The 19,693-nt window shown below is 36.9% G+C and overlaps 1 protein-coding gene across 1 annotated transcript in view; it reads left to right on the top strand.

Moving 5' to 3' along the window:
- Nucleotides 1–19,693, top strand: part of Ankfn1 (ankyrin repeat and fibronectin type III domain containing 1) — a 137,706-nt gene that overhangs the window by 8,328 nt on the left and 109,685 nt on the right. Inside the window, exons 3-4 of the mRNA XM_026407796.2 lie at nt 10,137–10,331; nt 12,047–12,160. Coding sequence (XP_026263581.2) covers nt 10,137–10,331; nt 12,047–12,160 — 309 coding nt within the window. The remainder of the gene's footprint in view (nt 1–10,136; nt 10,332–12,046; nt 12,161–19,693) is intronic.

Genomic DNA, 19,693 nt, shown 5'->3' with positions numbered 1-19,693 from the left:
ACAGAAGCAAACATCAGCCATTATTGAAGTAGAATCCCAAGTACTACCCTGCAGACTGTGGTGCTGAGCCTAGGAAACAGGCACAGAATCTGAAAGAAGGGATCACAAGACACCTGCAGCTATGCCACTGAGGATTTCCCCGTCACTGTGATTCATGATCAATTGAACAGCTGCTATTTGAGAAAATCAATATATCTCTGTATAAAAACCCCCAGTCACACACTCCTCCCTTTTTCTAACTAACTCATACTTTGCCCCTACCCTGCAATCACAGTTCAACAGTCTCCAGGCAGTATTGCTAAATTATCAATGAGGGCCTTGCCTTTCTGAGGCTGCCACTGGTTTGGCATCAGTAAGGTCCTAGAAACACTAAAGAAACTAGTGAATCTGGTCACTCATGTGTGTTTGATCTTATCCTTGGATCCTAGTACCTAGGACATAGTGGATTCTCAGAAAATCTCAGGTGAAACCTCAGTCTTTGTAGTAGCCCGTCTTATTTTGCTGGAAATCACAGATACTGAGTTCTGTGTATGTATGTCCACACATGTGTGTGCAATTGACATACATACATATACACAGTGCATGGGGAAATGCCTGGAAGTCATCTAGTAATTTAGAATTGGAGGCACTCTTGCCTGCGGCTGGGGTATTCCAGTTACTGCTGGGGGTTTTCAATGAAGCCTGGTGTTTGCATTTTGGCAGTGTTAACACAGACCTGTGAGAATAGCTAAGTACTCCTCCACCTTAGACCTGACCTTTCCCTTAGTGAGTTCTCCTGTCTCTCCAGACCCCCTTACCTCCCACTGCATGTCTCAGTGAGCTCTTCTCTCTCACCATCTCTCTTGATGCTGCCTGTGGAAACAGGAAGTGCCACCTATAATTCCCTATGTTCAGTTACTTCATAAAATGTGACTGTAGAGCAGCTGTCATCCAGGGATGGTGTGGGCACCAGCATTACAATCTTGGCAGGCTGGTCAGGATGCACCCCTCACTCCTGCAGTAGCTGGGGGCTTGTGTTAGTGCTGGGACTGGTTCAGGCCGTGTCTAAAAGGTGTGACTATAAACTAATGAGGCTGGCTTTATGTAAACAAACACAGCAGAAAGTCTACAACCCAAGCGAATGTTATCCTTCAATATGGTCCTCCTGGGAGACCCCACACTCCATCCAACAATGCTGCCATTGCTCCAAACACTTTAGGAATTGTCCTCAGAGTCTGTTCATAAGAAAGTCAGACTCACTGCTTACACACCTGATTTTTGTTCCAAAACAGCATTGCCCAACGTCATCACTCTTCATGTTCACCCGTCTGGGCCTCAGATGACGTTGAGAGGTTTCCTGAAACCAAATCCACCCTCAAAGGACAGAGATTGGCAACCATTAAGGACACATAAAGAATGAGCCTTAAGCAGGTCTCAAGAATAAGTCCCAGATATTTTTATCGGCTTTATTAAAACTGGGATATAAACCTCACCCTGACTTACCAATCTGTTCCTCGAGCCACATCTCTTGTTGTATGCCACTCACCCACACCAACCACTTTTATGTTCCTTCAACATGCTAAGCCATTCTATCACAGGGCCTTTGCACTAGCTGTCCCCTCTACCTTGAGGTTTTTAATCTTGAATATTACATGGTCAACTCCTTAACATTTATGTTTCAGCTCAAATATGGTATCTTCAAGATAGGTTTTTTTCTGACCATCAAGTCCAACATCTGAATCACATCATTCTATTATAATTTTCTAGCATAGCACTCATCACTGTTTTTCCCAGTGTTTTTATTTGTTTATTTTCTGCCTTCCCTGGATTAGAATGTAAACTCCATCAAGAGTAGGGCCTGTCTGTCTCATTCATCATTTTATTTCTGGTCAACAGTGGGCAATATTTGTTTAATTGAACTGAGCAAATCCCAAGGCTACTATTCTCTTTAGGGATATGAATCCATTATTTCTTATTTAGGGATTACTTTACTAACTAATCCTCACATTTCCCGCCAGTGGCTGGCAACCACCATTCTATGCCCTATTGCCTTGAATTTAGCATTTTTAGATACTATATTACATGTGATCCTGTGGTATTTGTCTTTCTGTGTCTGGCTTAGTTCACTGCATAATGTCCTTCAGGTTCATTCATGTTGTTACAAATGGCAGGATTTCCTTTTTTTGATAGTTGTCTTTTCTTTCATCTGTCTTTAATTTTTTATTATATATATATATATATATATATATATATATACACACACACATACACACAACACAGAATATATTCTCCTTGTCAAAAATGAAGACATTACAGATAAAGTTAAAAGATGTCATTGAATGCCTAATCCACTTCTCCGCACATACACAGGCCACACTTAGGAACTAGTGTCCATCCCTAAACTCCCCCAACATAATTGCTGATATCAGTTTGGAAGGTATCCAGACTTTCCCCCATGAGTTTCAAAACACACACATACACACCCCCCACCATCACCAACAACAACAGAAAAAAATTGGGAGTGAAATTTTTAAATTCCATCTTTTTCAAGGTCTAAATATTAAATTTCTGAACTCAGGGAGTTTTGGCTTCAAATTCCATATCTGATATTTGTAGCAATGAGAAAATTCCTTAAACTCCTGTGCCTCCATTCATTTATAAAATGAAGATGATAATTAATATGTCCATGTATATTAGTTTTATATTGTTGTGTAATGAATTATCCAAAAATGTAGGAGTTGAGGGTGACAAACATCTCCCTCACACAGTTTATGTGGGTCAGAAATGTGGAAATGGATTCAGCAGGTGGCTCTGGCGGAGGCAGGCTCTCAGCAGAAGAATGAAATTGAAACATGCACAAAGTAAGTGCAAAATGTATTAAATACTGAAATGTAAAACCATAAACAATAAACTAGTAGAGGAAAACATAGGGGAAATATTGCATGATCTTGATCAGGACAATTAATTTGGCCCCAAAAGAATAGGCAGCAAAATTAAAAATACAAAATGGGACTACATCAAACTAAAAGTTTCTGCATATCAAAGGAAACAATTAGCAGTGAAGAGATATCATCAATGGAATGGGAGATATTTGCAAATTATACATCTAATAAGGGGTTAATATCCAAAATATATAAGAAACTCAATCAGCTCAATAGCAGAAAAAAATTATTTTTTTTTTAAAAAAGCAAATTTTAAAATTGATAAGAAACCTGGATACACATTTAAAATAGGGCATGTAAATGACCAGCAGTCATATGAAAAAAAATACTCAAACCATTAATATTTAGGGAAATGCAAATCAGAATCACAATGAGATATCTCATACCTTGTCAGAATTGCTACCTTCAAAAAGACATAAATAAATAAATAAATACATAAGCACTGCTGGAGATGTGAAGAAAAGGAAACCCTTGTACATTATTGACAGGGATATAAATCAGTGCAGCCATTGTGGAAAACTGTACAAAGTTTCCTCAAAAAATTAAAAATAGTGCTAGAGATGTAGCTCAGTGGGAGAGTGTGTGTTTAGACCCTGGGTTTGATCCTTAGCATAATTAATTAATTAATTTAATTAACATATGATCCAACAATCCCACTTCTGGGAATTTACCCAAAAGATTTTAAATCTGTTTGTCAAAGACATTTCTGCAGTCCCATGTTTATTACACTATTATTTACATTAGCTAAGTTATAGAACCAACCTAAGTGTCCATCAGAAACAAATGAAGAGATGAAAACACTGGCATATAAACATATATATACATATATAAATGGAATACTAATCTGCCTCTACAAAGAAGGAAACTCTGTCATTTGTGACAATATTTATGGAACTGGTGAATTATTGTACTAAGTAAAATAAACCAGAACAAAAAGACAAATACTGCTTTATCTCATTTATATGAGCAATATAAAATAATAAAACTCATCAAAACAGAGCAGAATAGTGGCTAGAGAAATTTAGGGTGAGATGAGGAGAAAGGAGAAATGATGGTCAAAGAATATAAAATCTGTTAGAGGAATTATTTTTAAATCTATTGCATAAGGTGGTGAATATAGTTAACATTGCATTGTACATTTTTAAATTTCTAAATAGTACATTTCAGGGCTGGGGCTTGGGGCTCAGTTTTGGAACACTTGTCTCGCACGAGTGAGGTACTGGGTTCGATCCTCAGCACCACATAAAAATAAATAAGTAGATATATCCATTTACAATTTAAAAAATGTTTTTAAAAAAGATATAGTACATTTCAAATATTCTCATCAAAAAATAAGCATTTCAGACAATGGCTAAGTCAATTAGCTGGATTTAATCATTCCACATTGTATCATCACTTTGTATCCATCGATACAATTACAAATTGTTGGTTTACTATGACATAAAATTAAAAAGAAACATGTCTACTCCAAATTGAAATTTGTTCTAAATATAAAATTTATACTGGCATTCAAAGGCTCAGTTCAAAAAAATATAAAGTACCTAAATAATAATTTTTACATTGATTACATGTTGGAATGACAACATTTTGGATATATTAACCAAAATACATTATTAAAGCTAATTTCACATATTTCTCTTTTTTTTCCCTAAACATCACCAGGAAATTTTAAATGATAGGGTTCACACTATATATCCATAGACTGTGCTGAAAATATTGGCAGAAGATATGGTTGTCATGTTTCATACTTAACCCCCACATGATACCATTGAGTAATCTGCTTTGGGTTTCCTAAACAATTCTCTTAAGTGTTTTTCCATGTCTGTTTTTGAGAAGATGTGTGCTTCCCTTTTGAGTTTGATGAGACCTGGGTAGGAAGTCCCTCTCTGTGTCATCAGTATCGCCTTCCTGAGGAATCACTAGTTACATCCTAATTTATCTAATAGGGACTTTGTGAATCCGTGTTCTGCTAGAAAGAAGAGAGGAATGGTATTTCAAAGCCCATGTCCAGGTGTATTGAGTTTTAGAAGAAAGCTCCATAGCAATGAAAATGAAACATTTACTCTCCGGATCTCTAAAACCTTCTTGGAACCCTATTCTCTTGGGAAAACCCTAAAACAAGACAAGCTGAGACCTAAGTGAAGCCAAGGCTTTGAGTTCTGAACCTTATCAGGATAGATAAAATTGCTACTTAGATTTTGCATTTTTCTACTATAAGTTTTTCTTAATTTAACATAATTTAATCATTGGTATACCTAATACTTTACTTCTTTTGATATTCCTACCTTAAACCAAATCAGTTGTAAAGTTGTATTACACTTATGATCAGCAAGGATAAATTTTATTAATTGCTCTTCTTGGCTGCCAAAGGGATACTGACTTACAGTACAGGTTTATGCTTAAGTGATCTTGTTTTCGCCTTTGAAATAACAGGGTTGAAATTGACACCACTTATGATTATATATTATATTGCTAAGTAGTAGCAGAATAGAAAATTTTTATCTGAAGCAAGAGATTTTTAATGGAAAATACCAAACTGTTACCTAAAAAAGTATTCTGATTTATAATTATGTGTCTCTAAAAGTATAAACTCAATGTGTATAACAATAATAATATAAACCTCCACTCAGAGCCTTCTATGTAAAGATTATCATTAATTTATTGCATCTTATGAGATGGGTGCCATTATTATGCCAGTTTTACAGATGAGATACTGAAGCTGAATATGGCAGAGTAACTGGTAGCATGATGTATTTGTTAGGCATAGTGCTTGATCCACAAAATGCCAAAGCCGTTTTAAGAATTGCCTCCACTTTGAAAAGTAATAGGAAAATAGATTTCAGGATTTAAATTCAGAATTGGGTGACAATAGGTGAGACTACTTTGATGAACATTGAGGTCCCCTCATGAAGAAGATCAGACAAGGCCAAGGGTGCCATGGGTTAGGCAACCTAAGGTTTAGCAAACCTAAAGTTGCTTGTAAGAATCCTTCTGTCACTGAGGTTAAATGATTATATTAGTGCTTCCCTTTTCTCATCAATAAAAGAGGAAAATGCTAATAATAATAATAGAAAAGCTGCTACTAAATTGCAAAATGGCATATCATTAATAATGTGCAAATGTGTCTATTTTTTCCATTTTTTCAAGCAAGCCAAGTAAATTGTTCCCTAAAATCCTCAATTAAAGATTAAAATTGGTTTATATTTTACCCTCATTATACTTTCAAGTTTTAAGCAATTATCAACCAGGCCCAAATTCACCAATTTCAGGGCAAGGGTATAATTAAGAAATAGTAAGTAGTTGGCATTCCATACATTAGATTCTGATGGTGAAGAAAACCCATTCAGTCCCTGATCATTATTTATCTCAAGATTTAAACAGTAACCGTAATTGTATTCTTTGAACACCAAGTTCCCAGCCCTCCTCCAACCCCTCCCACAGTTAATTAGCTGGGTAGGTCTTATAACAAATACCCACTCAGAAGCATTGGGTGGTAGAAACGCTGTTGATAATTAAACACCACAATAGCAAGGAGCCTGTTTCAGGAGCTGCAGAGTGGTCTTGCCAGCCGGACTGCTCACCACACACCCACAGACCCTCTATTGTGCTGGCTATAGCTGCTCAGAGGGACAGTTGCTTGGCTGGACAGGGGACCAACTGCAATGAGAGAAAAGGCCAAACCCTGAAAAAAGTTTGAGAGTGCTGAGCTCAAAGGGAAATACCCAGTGGGTGGAAGTGAAAGGGAATGGATGGACCCTCCCCCCCAAAAAAATGAAAGTGAAAAACAATTATGAAATTATGGCAGGAAAAACAATTATAAAATAAACATAAGCTTTCTATTTTGTAAGTCCAACCAGCCAGCCAAAATGAGTTCATCTATTTCATGCCAAATAGTGACTGGAAAAATTACAATATAATAGGTCGGTTCATCTTCCATTTGGTTTAGAGAAAGTTCCCTGAGGTCTTTTAAGATTTTTAAGAAAATTGTGGCTTAAGTCATCCCAACTTCCGTGATCTCAGTTTCTTCATGTTTAAAATAAGGAGATTGTAAAGCTTCCCATACTGGAATCAAAAAAAAAAAAACAGAAATGTGGTTCCCAAAACTATTTCCAAGGTGTCAAACAGCCTACCCTATCACACTATTATTCCAGATAAAATTACCCACTCTAATATAATTATCATATTAATTTGCTTCTGCTTAAAATATATTAACTCAGTTGGGTTGATTATCTCATCTGAACAGATGCTTCTATTGGCAGTTAAAATAGGTCATTAATAATAGGGAGAAACATGATTACTTTGTAAGTCAGCTGGTTTGGTGGCAAAAAAAAAAAAAGCTTTCAAAAGAGTGTTTTATTAAGCTATTAAAAAATCCATAGGGGGAAAAAATAAAGATTTGCTCTGTGAAATGGCTGGAAACCACTAACTCAGTCAGTGCCTCTCTGACTTGTCTATACAATTACCCCCAACAACAGAGGCGAGTAAGTATAGCTTCAAGGACACCTGGGGAATGAACCCCCAAAAGGGGGAGATTTCTATACAATTTCTCTTTTTACAAAATCTCCAGTTTTTAGAAACACTTTCCATTCTCCTCCACATTAAGCATGTTCATTTCTTATTTCTAAATGATATTTCCAACAAAATCTGCAAATAAAATTCAACACTCCAGGAAGACATAAATACTCATACTGTGGGATCAATAGGTGAATCTCTACTTCAATAATCATTACTACCAAGAAATTATGATGAAGTTTAAGTATCCCTGTTTAAGGAGCACAGGGATAGAAATAATCTTGGGAAGCTGACCTAGCTGTAAAAGTCCACAAATCCCCCTGGTAAGTATCTGAAGAGACAGCAAGCTTTATCACGAAGTGGAATCCCTTTGCAACCACAACTCAAATTGCATCAAGTCTAAAGCCTAGGAGAAAAGGAAGGTACAGAAGTAACATGTGTTCTGCTGGTGAAAGCAGGAAAAATGTCAAGGGGAACCCAGCGTAGCTCAAGAGAAGCTGTCCATCTTAAATGCCACCTGGAATTCACACCAGTAATAACAGTTGTGGATATAAAAATTAATAGGGGGGATTTCATAGTATTAGAAAAATTTATTTTTATAAATCATGTGTCTATCACCCAAGTGTTGACGCATGCATGCAATTCAAACATCAGGCTTACAATAAAAGGCTCACTGAATAACTTAACAAGGACAATTCCCCCATTTTCTCTATAATTTGGAGTGGAAGAAGAAGGGGGGCAGTGGGTAAAGGGTGCAGTTACTGGGTCAATTAATCAACCTGAAAACTGTGACACAAACTCTGACGCCTAACCTATGTCTAAAAATACACAAATGTATACGAATTTGTTTTAAACTGTCAATGCCTATATTTAGGACCTTCCCAGCAAGGCTATAATGAGACTGTGTTTGAGGGCTTCAGTCATAGCAGACTCTACCATTAATCTGAAGTTAGTTAAATTAACAGCATTTAGTACTGACTTGTCAATCTCACTACTCCAGGAAATTGCACCTTGAGGCTACTAATATTGCCAATTTTTCCACTGGAGTGTGCACCCGAGTATGTGTGTGTGTGTGTGTGTGTATGTATTTTTTTCTCCAGAACCTCCGAGTTCATACACCATCCTTGCTTCCCGACGTCCACAGCACTTATATTATCATTTATTCTGGCCTCCTTTAGCCTTCCCGGGGGATTCTGCATAGTGTAGCTGCTCAGTGAAAGAGTTTTTTAGCTTTATATTTATTTGTTTATTTTTCTGTCATGGCTCATGACTGAGGCTTTTTAAAAAAAGCGTGACAGTATTTAGAGTACATGATTGACTGCTACAGCAACATTCATTAACCATGACAAATCTGCAGCAAAACACAGTCCTGAGTGTTCTAAACAGCAACTTTAAGAAGAAAGAAGAAAGAAAGAAAAAGAAAAAAGACTCAACTAATTTTTCATTGACCTCATCTGTAAATAAATTTAGACTGATGGTACGCAGGGGCAATAATAAATTAGTATCATTTCCTGTAATTAATGCAAACATGCCTGTGAACACAGAGAATATGAATATATAACCACCTAATTTCCATTTCAAAATACACCTAACAAATTTTCACTTGAGTTATCTTCATAATATTTTCCCCCTTAATTAAAAGAATGAAATAGATGGATTTCTTTCCCACCCACCAGGGGGAAATATTGTTTTGGTCACAGGACCTGTCAAACACATTTCACCAACAAATCTGCAGACCTTGATTCTGATTCATTTCACTGTGTGATCTCCTACCACACTTCCATATGGAGGCTGTCTTCTCTCCTACACTGACCAAGAGAGGATCCTCTGAAGTGACCAGATGACCCCATAGGCAGACCCTCATGTGCTGAGAGCAAGAATCAGCCTCATAGCATAGCACAGGGATGGAAAAGTTCTATCACTGATGAACACTCAATCACACAGAGGCAGATCAGGTAAACAAGATGATGTAAATCAAATAAAGATTAAGATTATGAAGCACCAAGTAAAACAGAAATGTCAAGCTCCATAGTGTTTCTTGGAAAAAGGAACCAGTATAAGTTGTTATTTTTGAGAATGGACATCTCTGGACAACTTTAATTCTATAATTAGACTACCATCAAAGAACAAATTGCTCAAAGATAAGTATGGGATGGTATCCAAGTTATCCATCCCTCAGAGCTCACTAGCTCCACTGTGGCACCAGCAGTACAACACTTTGTTAGCAATAAATAAATTGATAGTAACAAAATTATATCTCTAAGACAGGCATTCAAAAACGTCTATATGTTGGGAAGAATGTGATAAGAACAGAAAATCTAAATCAGGCTCTATCAGATGAATAGCTTTGACAGAACACAACTTGCCTCATGGGTAGCTTTTTCTAGTGCCTCTCCTGCCCCTACAGAACTTTTGTCCCTTAGTGTTTGTCTTTCTGAACATCACAGACACAAATCTGTGCAATTATAACTATCTGTGCCTAGCAGCTAATTGGGATGCATATGACCAGAGAACAATAGGAATATCTTAATTTGATGAATTTACCAGTTAATCTAGTTGTAAATGTCACTAATTAGACTTTATCATAATAAGATAATAAGATGGTTCACAGACCCCACTTTCTCCGGGCTTCTCCATAGCAGACACTCAGATATGCAGCAGCATTTTCCCAGAAAGAAAAGTCATCCCATTTCTTTGCCTTAGTTGTCAGCCTGGAAAGCCGAGCGATGCACCTCAACACACTGGTCCAGGAGGCCCAGGACAGGGTGAGTGAACTGTCTGCCCAGGTGGAGAATGAAGGATTCACTCTGGACAACACAGAGAAAGAGAAACAACTGAAAGCCTGGGAGTGGAGGTATCGGCTCTACAGGCGCATGAAAACGGGCTTCGAACATGCCAGTGAGTATTCACAGAGGACTCCTACATTTAATTAGACTTTTAACTTTACTCTGAGACAGCCAGGCCTTCTTTTATTGATTTTTTTTTTTTTTTTTTTTTTTTTTTTTTTTTTTTTTTTTTTTTTTGCCACAGTCATGGATGGCCGTTGTCAGCCTGTTTGGAATAAGGGCTCTGGGAGGCTGTAAAAGGGTCTTTTGTCTTGCTTGATTTTCTGGCTCCTGATAGGTTCTCTGACCACAGCCATGAGACCTTGGTGCTTCTGGCCTCCCTCCACCATGTCATACTCATCTAGCACTTTCCACCCGCTATGCTCTAATGCCTAATGACCTGGACTGTCTGATGCCCTAAGTGGCTATATTTTGGGATGTGGAGGTGGAAAAAAATTTGTTTGCCTATTTGTCTAGTTTCTGCTTCAAGCTCAAGTTTAAGTTGTTTTCAACCCTCTTCTACATTTTTTTAATAGAGAGCTATAAACTGAACTTCAATTAATAAAGCAACAGAGAAGAACAGTCAATCAAACCATAAATTATGCTATTGTCTGCATTTCCATTCTCCTGACTGATTCTTTTTGTTAGCTTAAGAAAAATCTTTCTGGATAATACTCATTATTAACACTGGAAAGTACTGCTAAAAGAAAGAGCAGTCCCTAGTATAAAAACAAAATATGCAACTCAAACACTTGTGTAATATCATACTCTCTTTCTAGAAGATTTTATTCAATCAATAAAAAAATTGACTTTACATTTTAAATGTAAGGGAAAAGTCAGATGACTCCTTTGAAATTCTCTGCCTCTGCCTCAGACTATTTGCAAAAGAATAACTGACTCCGATTCAGACCAAAAAACTAAAGGCAGAGCAGTTTTCTTAAGTAGCACTTTACACTGAATACCAAATGTAAGCCTAACCCCTTCTCTGAAGCAAATAACTTCAGCAACATTAATTAAAGTTTGCTCTCAATATTAACAATTTCCTCAACATGATGATATGTGGATTTTACAGAGACTCAGCAATTGCTTTAGTAAGTGCATTTGCTACTGTGCCTTATTTAGCACAGATTAATACTAGAAACAGATACGTTTGTAGACTTGATGCCATTTTTTAATAATTTTCTAAATTACAGAACCCCTTCTGGGTGTTAAGGAATACCTAAGACCACCATCAGTCCTTTAGAGACTGAGATTAGGGCATGAAACTTGCCCATAAGAGAAAAGACTACCTGAAATGTAATAGAAGGCAGCCTGAGAGTAAGCTGGATAGAATCCTGTTCTGGAAGAGACCCAGAATTAGGCATTAGGAAGCCATGAGCTTTCATCCCACTGAGTTCTTGAGCAAAGAACTTGGCCTCTTTGGGCAGGAGTTTTAGCTTAATGAGATAATTTACATGAAAGTATTTCATGCAAGGTATGGAATTCTGTCTACAGATCCTGCTATCACTTCTGCCCTTCCTTTGCTGGCCCAGCTTTATCTATCTTGTGTTTCTAGGATACTTTGGGAAGGATTGACTGCTATTATTTCCCCCTTCAGAAGACATTCTAATCCTTAGAAAAAAAGGATGGCCACAAATAAAAATCATTGAAACTTCTAATGAAAATATTCAAAAGCAAAATCTAACAGCTTCTACAAACAAATGTTCCAGGTATCCTTTGAAGAGGCAGAGACATTGTTTGAAAAGGATTTGCTATGTTAAGATCTCTGTGTTTTTCCTTCTGTCCCAGGAGCCCCCGAGGTGCCAGCCAATGCCTGTCTCACAGTAACCAGCAGCACATCACTCACTGTCAGCTTCCAAGAGCCGCTCAGTGCCAATGCAGCTGTAGTGACCAGGTATAAAGGTACTGCACTCCTGATATCTTCTCCCTGCTCCCTCCTAGAAGAAAGGTGTGGTTGGGGGTCCATTGTGCATTTTGTTTATTTGGTTTCCTGCTGATAGGTTTTCATTCCATTTACTTCCGGGGTTGAAATAGTTCCAGAGGCATGGATGTGAAGGAGAAACCAGGTGACTAAGTCACAGAAAGATGAAGCCACAAGACCAGCTCCTCAGTGACTGTGCCATCCATGTTGGCAGAGGGGCTGCTCTAGGCAGAGCATAGGATAGGGATCTCAGAAAAACTGAAAATTAGCCCTGATCCATGAAGCTGAGAGGCTGGAATGTGGAACATAAATAGGAGGCATATCAAGTGATGACTGTCACTCCAGGTGAAGTTCAAAGGGGTCAGAAACAAATGAAGGGATGGTAAAATGGTGGTAAGAACCATAAAGGCTCCAGGGTGGAGGTAGCATCCAGGCCTGGCTTTGAAGGATGGCCAGGATTTGGACTGAATGTAAATTCCAAGTGGAAAGAAGAATGAGCAGTTATAAAAACAGAAAATTCTGGAACAAGTAGAGGAGAATAAGGAAACACATAGAGGGAATAGAAAAATAGTATGGCTCTGGAAGTGCCTAGGTTCATGAGAAAGGGAAATGAAATATAAAATTAGAGGGTGAAACCAAGGCCAGCAAGTGGTGGGGGTTGTTGTGGGCTTGCATTCAAGGCCAAGGAGTTTAGTCTTTTTGTGATGAACTCTGTACAGCCATTGAACAAGGTAGGTACGAGATGGCAAGTGGGCTTTTGAAAGCTGAAGTGTCAGTACTTTGTGTGATGTATTGGAAGAGTTATGGACTTAGAATAAGGAAATAAATTAGGAAGCTTGAAGGACAGAGGTTGTGACAGCCTGAACAGGCTATAGTGGCAGCACTGGGAAAGGAGAGGGAGAGCCCAGAGAAAGAGACTTTGTAGGGTGTGACAATGATGACAGCCACACTTTCAGGGCACCTACCACACACCAGGTGCTGCTTAAGACTGTCTGTATTATCTTTAATCAATTCACACAGCTACCTAATGAGACAGGTACTGTTGATTTCCCATTTTACAGACGAAAACACAGAGAAGTTTGAAGAGTGTGCCCAAAGGCTCACAGCACATCCAGAGTCTCACATTATGTTGACTCTTGAATGTGGAGGCCAAAAGGAAAGAAAGCTATTGTCCTGATTCTTAAGAAAATATGGAAAAAACCTGTATAGTTCTATTCAAACCTTGTCCAGGTACCAGGCCACAGATAGAATTTCTACATGCTCAGGCCACTATTGCTCCCTCTACCTGCAAAAATGCCCAAGTAGAGCACGTGCCTAGCTTTCTCTTTCCAAGGGTTTCTTCCTAGGAAAACCTCAGGTCTCTGAAGATGTGACTCTGTCCATACCCTACAGATTTCTGGAAACTGGAATTCTCCACACAACTCCACTCTGTTTGTAATGCCTTAGGTAAGACAGTATTGACTTGGTTATCACTGGGTTTTCCGTATCAAAGAGAAGGCACCTTGAGGGTACAGTACATAAATGCAGTCACCCAGGATAGCCTCCCACAGCCATCCTTTGCAACATTTCTGGTACTTACTCTTGTTTGTCTCTTCTGCCAAGGCTGATATTTCAGAGTAGTATTTGGAGGCACTGTTAAGACTTGGACATTTTCCCTTTTTTCTCTCTCTCTCCAGCTCAGGATTTTGATGAAGGATTTCATCAATGCTGCCCAACTTGACATTTCCTTCTTACACTTGATTAGTGAGCTATCAGAAGCTAATTTATCCAGACTGTCAGCTATTTAATACTTGACCATAATGCCAGCAAATTCTATCAGCATTCACATATTAGCACTTCTCGTCTCAGGAGACTTGCTTTTGGGTGAGGTTGAAACAGAAGGTCACAAGCAGGTTTTATTAGTGACTGGATAGGATTAATTAAAAATTAGAAATAGAATTGTCTATTGCATGATGGAGTAGGTTTCCTTGTGTTAATTTATAAGGGCAGAAATTCAGTCCTTAACCTGATGCACTCAAGGGTTATTGAAACCAGCAGGCAGCCCACTGCATCCACAGAGACAGCTGACAGTTTTTAATTCAGGGGTTAAAATAATTATTTAATTGTGAAAATATTAGTGACATTACCCTAATACAAAGCTAATTTCTTTTCTTTTTTTTTTTTTTGCTTTAAAAAAAAAATGAAGAGGGGCTGGGGATGTGGCTTAAGCGGTAGAGCGCTCGCCTGGCATGCGTGGGGCACTGGGTTCGATCCTCAGCACCACATAAAAATAAAAATGTTGTGTCCACCGAAAACTAAAAACTAAATATTAAAAAAATTCTCTCTCTCTCTGTCTTTAAAAAAAATGATGAAGAAACAATTGAGAAATCCACAAAATGAAATGTATCTAATTAGTGAGAGGGAATGCTCAACTCAGCAGTATTTACGGCTTGGCAAGAGCATCTCACCCTACTCTTCAGAATTTCTGGGTTCAGCAAAACCCCAAGCATATTTCAATAACTGAATGTTTTTCTCTTTCATGCTTAAGCCGGTATATATTTGAAAGAAAATCTGTATTCTTATGTTTCCTATTTGTTTACACTCAACTCATCAACATACTTTCTGAGAGTTTGTTGATATACAGAAATCTTTTTAATAGCATCTCTTTATACTTTATACTTTTCTTCTTTAGACTCCAGGGCTGTGCACCAGGCCAACTGCCAGCACAATTTGGAGATTAAAGGTGTCAATTATAGCTTAAAACCCAGCAAATAGTTTTCAGAGAGAGCCGCAAGATTTTTCTGTCTGCATTTGTCCTGAATACAGTAAAGTAAGGTGTTTCTCAGAGTATCCTCTTTGGATTCAAATCCTTGCATCTTTTAGCCTCATCTCACCAATTTCCAGGGCTTACAGAAAAAAAAAAAAAAACTAGAGTTATTTCAGGTGCTTTGATGCTTTGGACAAATGCCAGAACTTTGTTCCACATGTACTCCTGAGAGCCTTGGGTACCTGCCTGAACCTCTCATTTACAGATCAGATGTTATTTCTCTGCAGACTCAAAGCAGAAAACATTTTCAAAACTGAATTTGCTGCTCCTTGCAGGATAGAAGTGTGTCTTGTAACAGGTGCAGTGCAGCAAGGCTTCTAGAGTATAAAACATTTTCTAGTTTTATTTTTAAAAGTGAGGCTTGAAGTGGTGACACTTCTGTGGTTTGCTGATTACAATATGCTTCAATGGATCCACAGTTGTGTGTGAGTGGAGTCCTGGTTGTGTACATGCCCTTCCCCAACTTTCTTCCCACCTCAATCCCTAATGAATTAGAAACCACCATCCTAATTCTTCTCTATAAAAGCTTGTAAAAAGCACATTGTTTACTTGCTCTTCATTCGATTGCATTATTTAAAATAAAGAAGGATTCATCCTTGCAAAAGTAGCCAGAGCCTTTCAGAAGCTGGTAGTGTATCTGCCAGTGCTTCTTCAGACCACCACCATTGGGTTATTCCTCAAAAGGAGAGGAAGCCAAAGAATTCCAGAGAGCTATCCCAGGGCCCTTCAGTTTCCAAGTGGGAGAGTCCACCACATGCAAATTAAAACCTTCAGGGTCATCACTTATAATGATAGTGTCAACTTGATCATGACTTGAAGACTGAGGACCATCTTTCTACAAGACTTGAGACAACCCTGACTTCATGGGGCTTGGGTGCACATCACCCAGTGATTTCTACTCTTTTAATTCTTTACTGTTTTTTCTTCTTATATCTTAAAGTTGGAATGATATTTGTCTAACAAGAAAAATGTATTGCATTAACAGATATGGTTATTGTCTATGTTAAAGTAATTGAAGAATTAATCTAATCAGAAGCATAAAGTAGCTGCCCTCATTAATGGATTGAAATGATATGATGTATTGAAGCAAAAAAAATATATAAATTTATTGAGCCTGTTTGGGTTTCAGAGAAGGGGAAATGAGGCCAGAGGTTTGAAGATGAGAGCAACAAAGAAAGGCAGAAAATGTCACTACCAGATGACACAAAACTCAGTGGATTGACACTGTTTGCACATGGGTGAAAACATTAAAGGGAGTTGAGCAACTACATGCATGTTGGTTTATACAGCAGATTCAGTGAAAGAGGGAGACTGGGAAAGTGAGGAGCAATACTGCAAGAGCCATTTCCCCAAGCTGCTAAGACTTCTGCTTCCTCAGTTGTCCCAATTTCCTCTACAAGTTGTGGAGTGGTCAGAGTGCAGCCAATTTATTCTCCAACAATCTTGTGAACCACTTTGATACTTTCTCCAGTAAGATATGTCATTTAAAAAAGCTTTTTTTTTACACTTTCAATATTTTTTAAAAAAAATTAGCCCTCACACAATACAGTACAGAATTATATAAAAGTCAAAACCTGCCTTGACCCTTCCCCCATCTTCACCTCCCTATCACAAAGTTCATCTTTGTAATAAGTCTGATGCATGTATTTATAAATCCTTTCTTTATGGAATGAACATATAGGTAGTCATAAGGTTCATAATGATGAATGATGTTTCAGTCAATAGACAACTAAATATGGTAACCCCTTAAGAGTATGTTGCCTAGTGATAGAGACATCTTAGTCTGTGTAGTGATACTCCATGATGTCTGCACATTAATTAATGTATTCCCATAATTGACACACAAGTGTGTATACAAAGGTGTATTCATTTGTTTGTATACTCTAGTATAAATATTATCACACTATTTGCTGAATCTTTTCCAGCTCATTAACATTTTTGCAGTGCATAATATATCATATACCTGGTTTTTCGTCAGTGTGTTTGGATCTTCTTCATCCTGTATGATAGTTGCATAGTATTCCCATGTCATGAGGTGTAATTATTCTTCTACGAATAGATATATGTTGTTTTAAAATTTTTGTCTATTATACAATGTTGCAATCCTTTTATTCATATGTGTCTTTTACTTGTAAGAATGGTTTTCCTAGACTAGTTAACCTGAAGTGTAAGGGTTTAAGTATTCCTATACTCTTTCATTAATCTGTCCATATCTGTGCAAATACCATATAATAACTTTATAGTGTATTTTAACATCTTGTACGGCGAGTCCTTCCTCATGGTAACCTTTTTCAAAATGCCTTTGTTGGGGCTGGGGATGTGGCTCAAGCGGTAGCGCGCTCGCCTAGCATGCGTGCGACCCGGGTTCGATCCTCAGCAGCACCACATACCAACAAAGATGTTGTGTCCGCCGAGAACTAAGAAAAAATGAATAAATGTTAAAATTCTCTCTCTCTCTCTCTCTCTCTCTCTGTCCCTCTCACTCTCTCTTAAAAAAAAAAAAAAATGCCTTTGTTATTTACTCACATTTTCTCTTCCAAATGACTTTTAGAATTGGCTTGTCAAATTCAATCTTTAAAATCTTATTGGGCTTGTATCATATTTAATTAATTTGGGAAGATTTCCCATCCATGAGCACGTTTTTCTAATCAAGTTCAATTTTATGTATTCAGAACAGTTCAATCATTTTCTTATGGATCTTCTATACTTCCTGCTGAGTTTCAAGCCAGATATATTTTATAATTTTTATGACTATTATGAATGAATTCTCTTTTCAAGATGTTCTTTAATTGTTGTGGGTCAGTAGAAGAATATTGCTAATTTAAAAACCTTTATTTGGCTGCTTTGACAAAATCTCTGATTCTTTTTAGTAGACTGGCCTCTCATGAATTTATTGGTTGTTGTGGTTGTTTGTTTGTTGTTTTGGTTTTTTATTTTTCCAACTTCAAGAATGAAGGGTTTGTCTCTTACTAATATTTTAATATTATCTTTCTTTTTTTGATCTCACCTCACTAATAAGAATCAACGTGAATTTTTGTTCTCACTATATTTTGAAGGGTAACTGTAAAAGCTGATATCTATCTCTCTTACCTGTTTTTGATAAAATGCATCTAATATTTTACTTTTAAGTATGAGGTCTAACTACCAATTTCTGGTAGGTACTCTTTATCAAATTAAGATAGTTTTATTTTCTTTCCAACTTGCTAAAAGGTTTTGTTTTATATAAGAAAAAGGTGTTAAATTATTTCATGATTTTTCTAAATTTTCCTGGAAAATCATTAATTTCATCTGGATTATGACAGTTGACATATGTTATACATAGTACTTTCACATACATTTTAGATCTTTGTAATTATCATCCTTTTAACATTTCAAAAATTGTATATTTGTACCTTTACTCTTAGACTGCTGAATATTTGTTTATTTTATTGGTTTGAAGAATTAACTTTTGATTCATAAAATCTTTTTTTGCTTATTTTCTACTTTATTAACTTTTTTATTTGGTCTGGAGTATTTTGTAAATTATCACTGTTATTGACGATGGTCAGTGAATACACAATTTCTACTCTAAGAAATGGACTTGATGCTCTTTATGTGACCCAAAATATGATGTATTATTTTTTTTGATGCTTGCAACAAAAAGACTTAGTACTTCACTGTGAAAGTTTGTCACGTGTATCTTTTCAATCAATCATCATTCATAGTCTATTGAGTTTTGCTTTCTTTGTGAAAGGAAAGAAAGGCAAAATGCAAAGTATTGGAACCCTCGACTCCAGGCTCAGATGCCCTTGGTTTTGAAATCCAACTTTACTACTTCCTCATTGTTGGACCTTTAGCATGTTACTGAAAAACCTCTGTTTTATCACTTTACAGATAAATTTAGAAATTTTAATTTTTGTTATTTTATGTTGTTGATTTCTGCTACTTTATTTGGGTTTGCTTTACCATTTCTTTACTAGTTCTTTCATAATTTGAAATTTTAATTCACTCGTCCTTTATTTTTTCTTGTTTTCTAATATATGAATTTAAGGCAATAAATATTTCCCTGAGTACTGTTTTGTCCATATCCAAAAAAGTTTAAAATGAGATGCTGTATTTTTCATTTATTTCTATATGCAATTCATTCTATTTCTACTTTAATTTTTTTACACAAATTATTTTAAATTTCCCAGTAGCCAGATTATATTTGCTCTATTTTTATTGTTATCCTCTAATTTTTAGTATATTACATTAAGAAATTTTAAAATAGGGACCGTATCCCTTGGGGGATTTTATTTTATTTTATTTTTTTTTATTTTATTTTTTTTTATTTTTTTTTATTGGTCGTTCATAATATTACATAGTTCTTAATACATCATATTACACGGTTTGATTCAAGTGGATTATGAACTCCCGCTTTTACCCCATATACAAATTGCTGTATCACATCAGTTACCCTTCCATTGATTGACATATTGCCTTTCTAGTGTCTGATGTATTCTGCTGTCTGTCCTATTGTCTACTATCCCCCCTCCCCTCCCCTCCCCTCCCCTTTTCTCTCTCTACCCCTTCTACTGTAAATCATGTCTTCCATTTGTATTCTCTTGACTTACCCCTCCTTACCTCTTATATGACATTTTGTATAACCCTGAGGATCGCCTTCCATTTCCATACAATTTCCCTTCTCACTCCCTTTCCCTCCCACCTCTCATCCCTGTTTACTGTAAAT

The sequence above is a fragment of the Urocitellus parryii genome, chromosome 7 (assembly GCF_045843805.1).
Source record: "Urocitellus parryii isolate mUroPar1 chromosome 7, mUroPar1.hap1, whole genome shotgun sequence".
Lineage (NCBI taxonomy): Eukaryota > Metazoa > Chordata > Mammalia > Rodentia > Sciuridae > Urocitellus > Urocitellus parryii.
The sequence above is the reverse complement of the archived record's forward strand: the minus strand, read 5'-3'. Positions and strand labels throughout refer to the sequence as shown.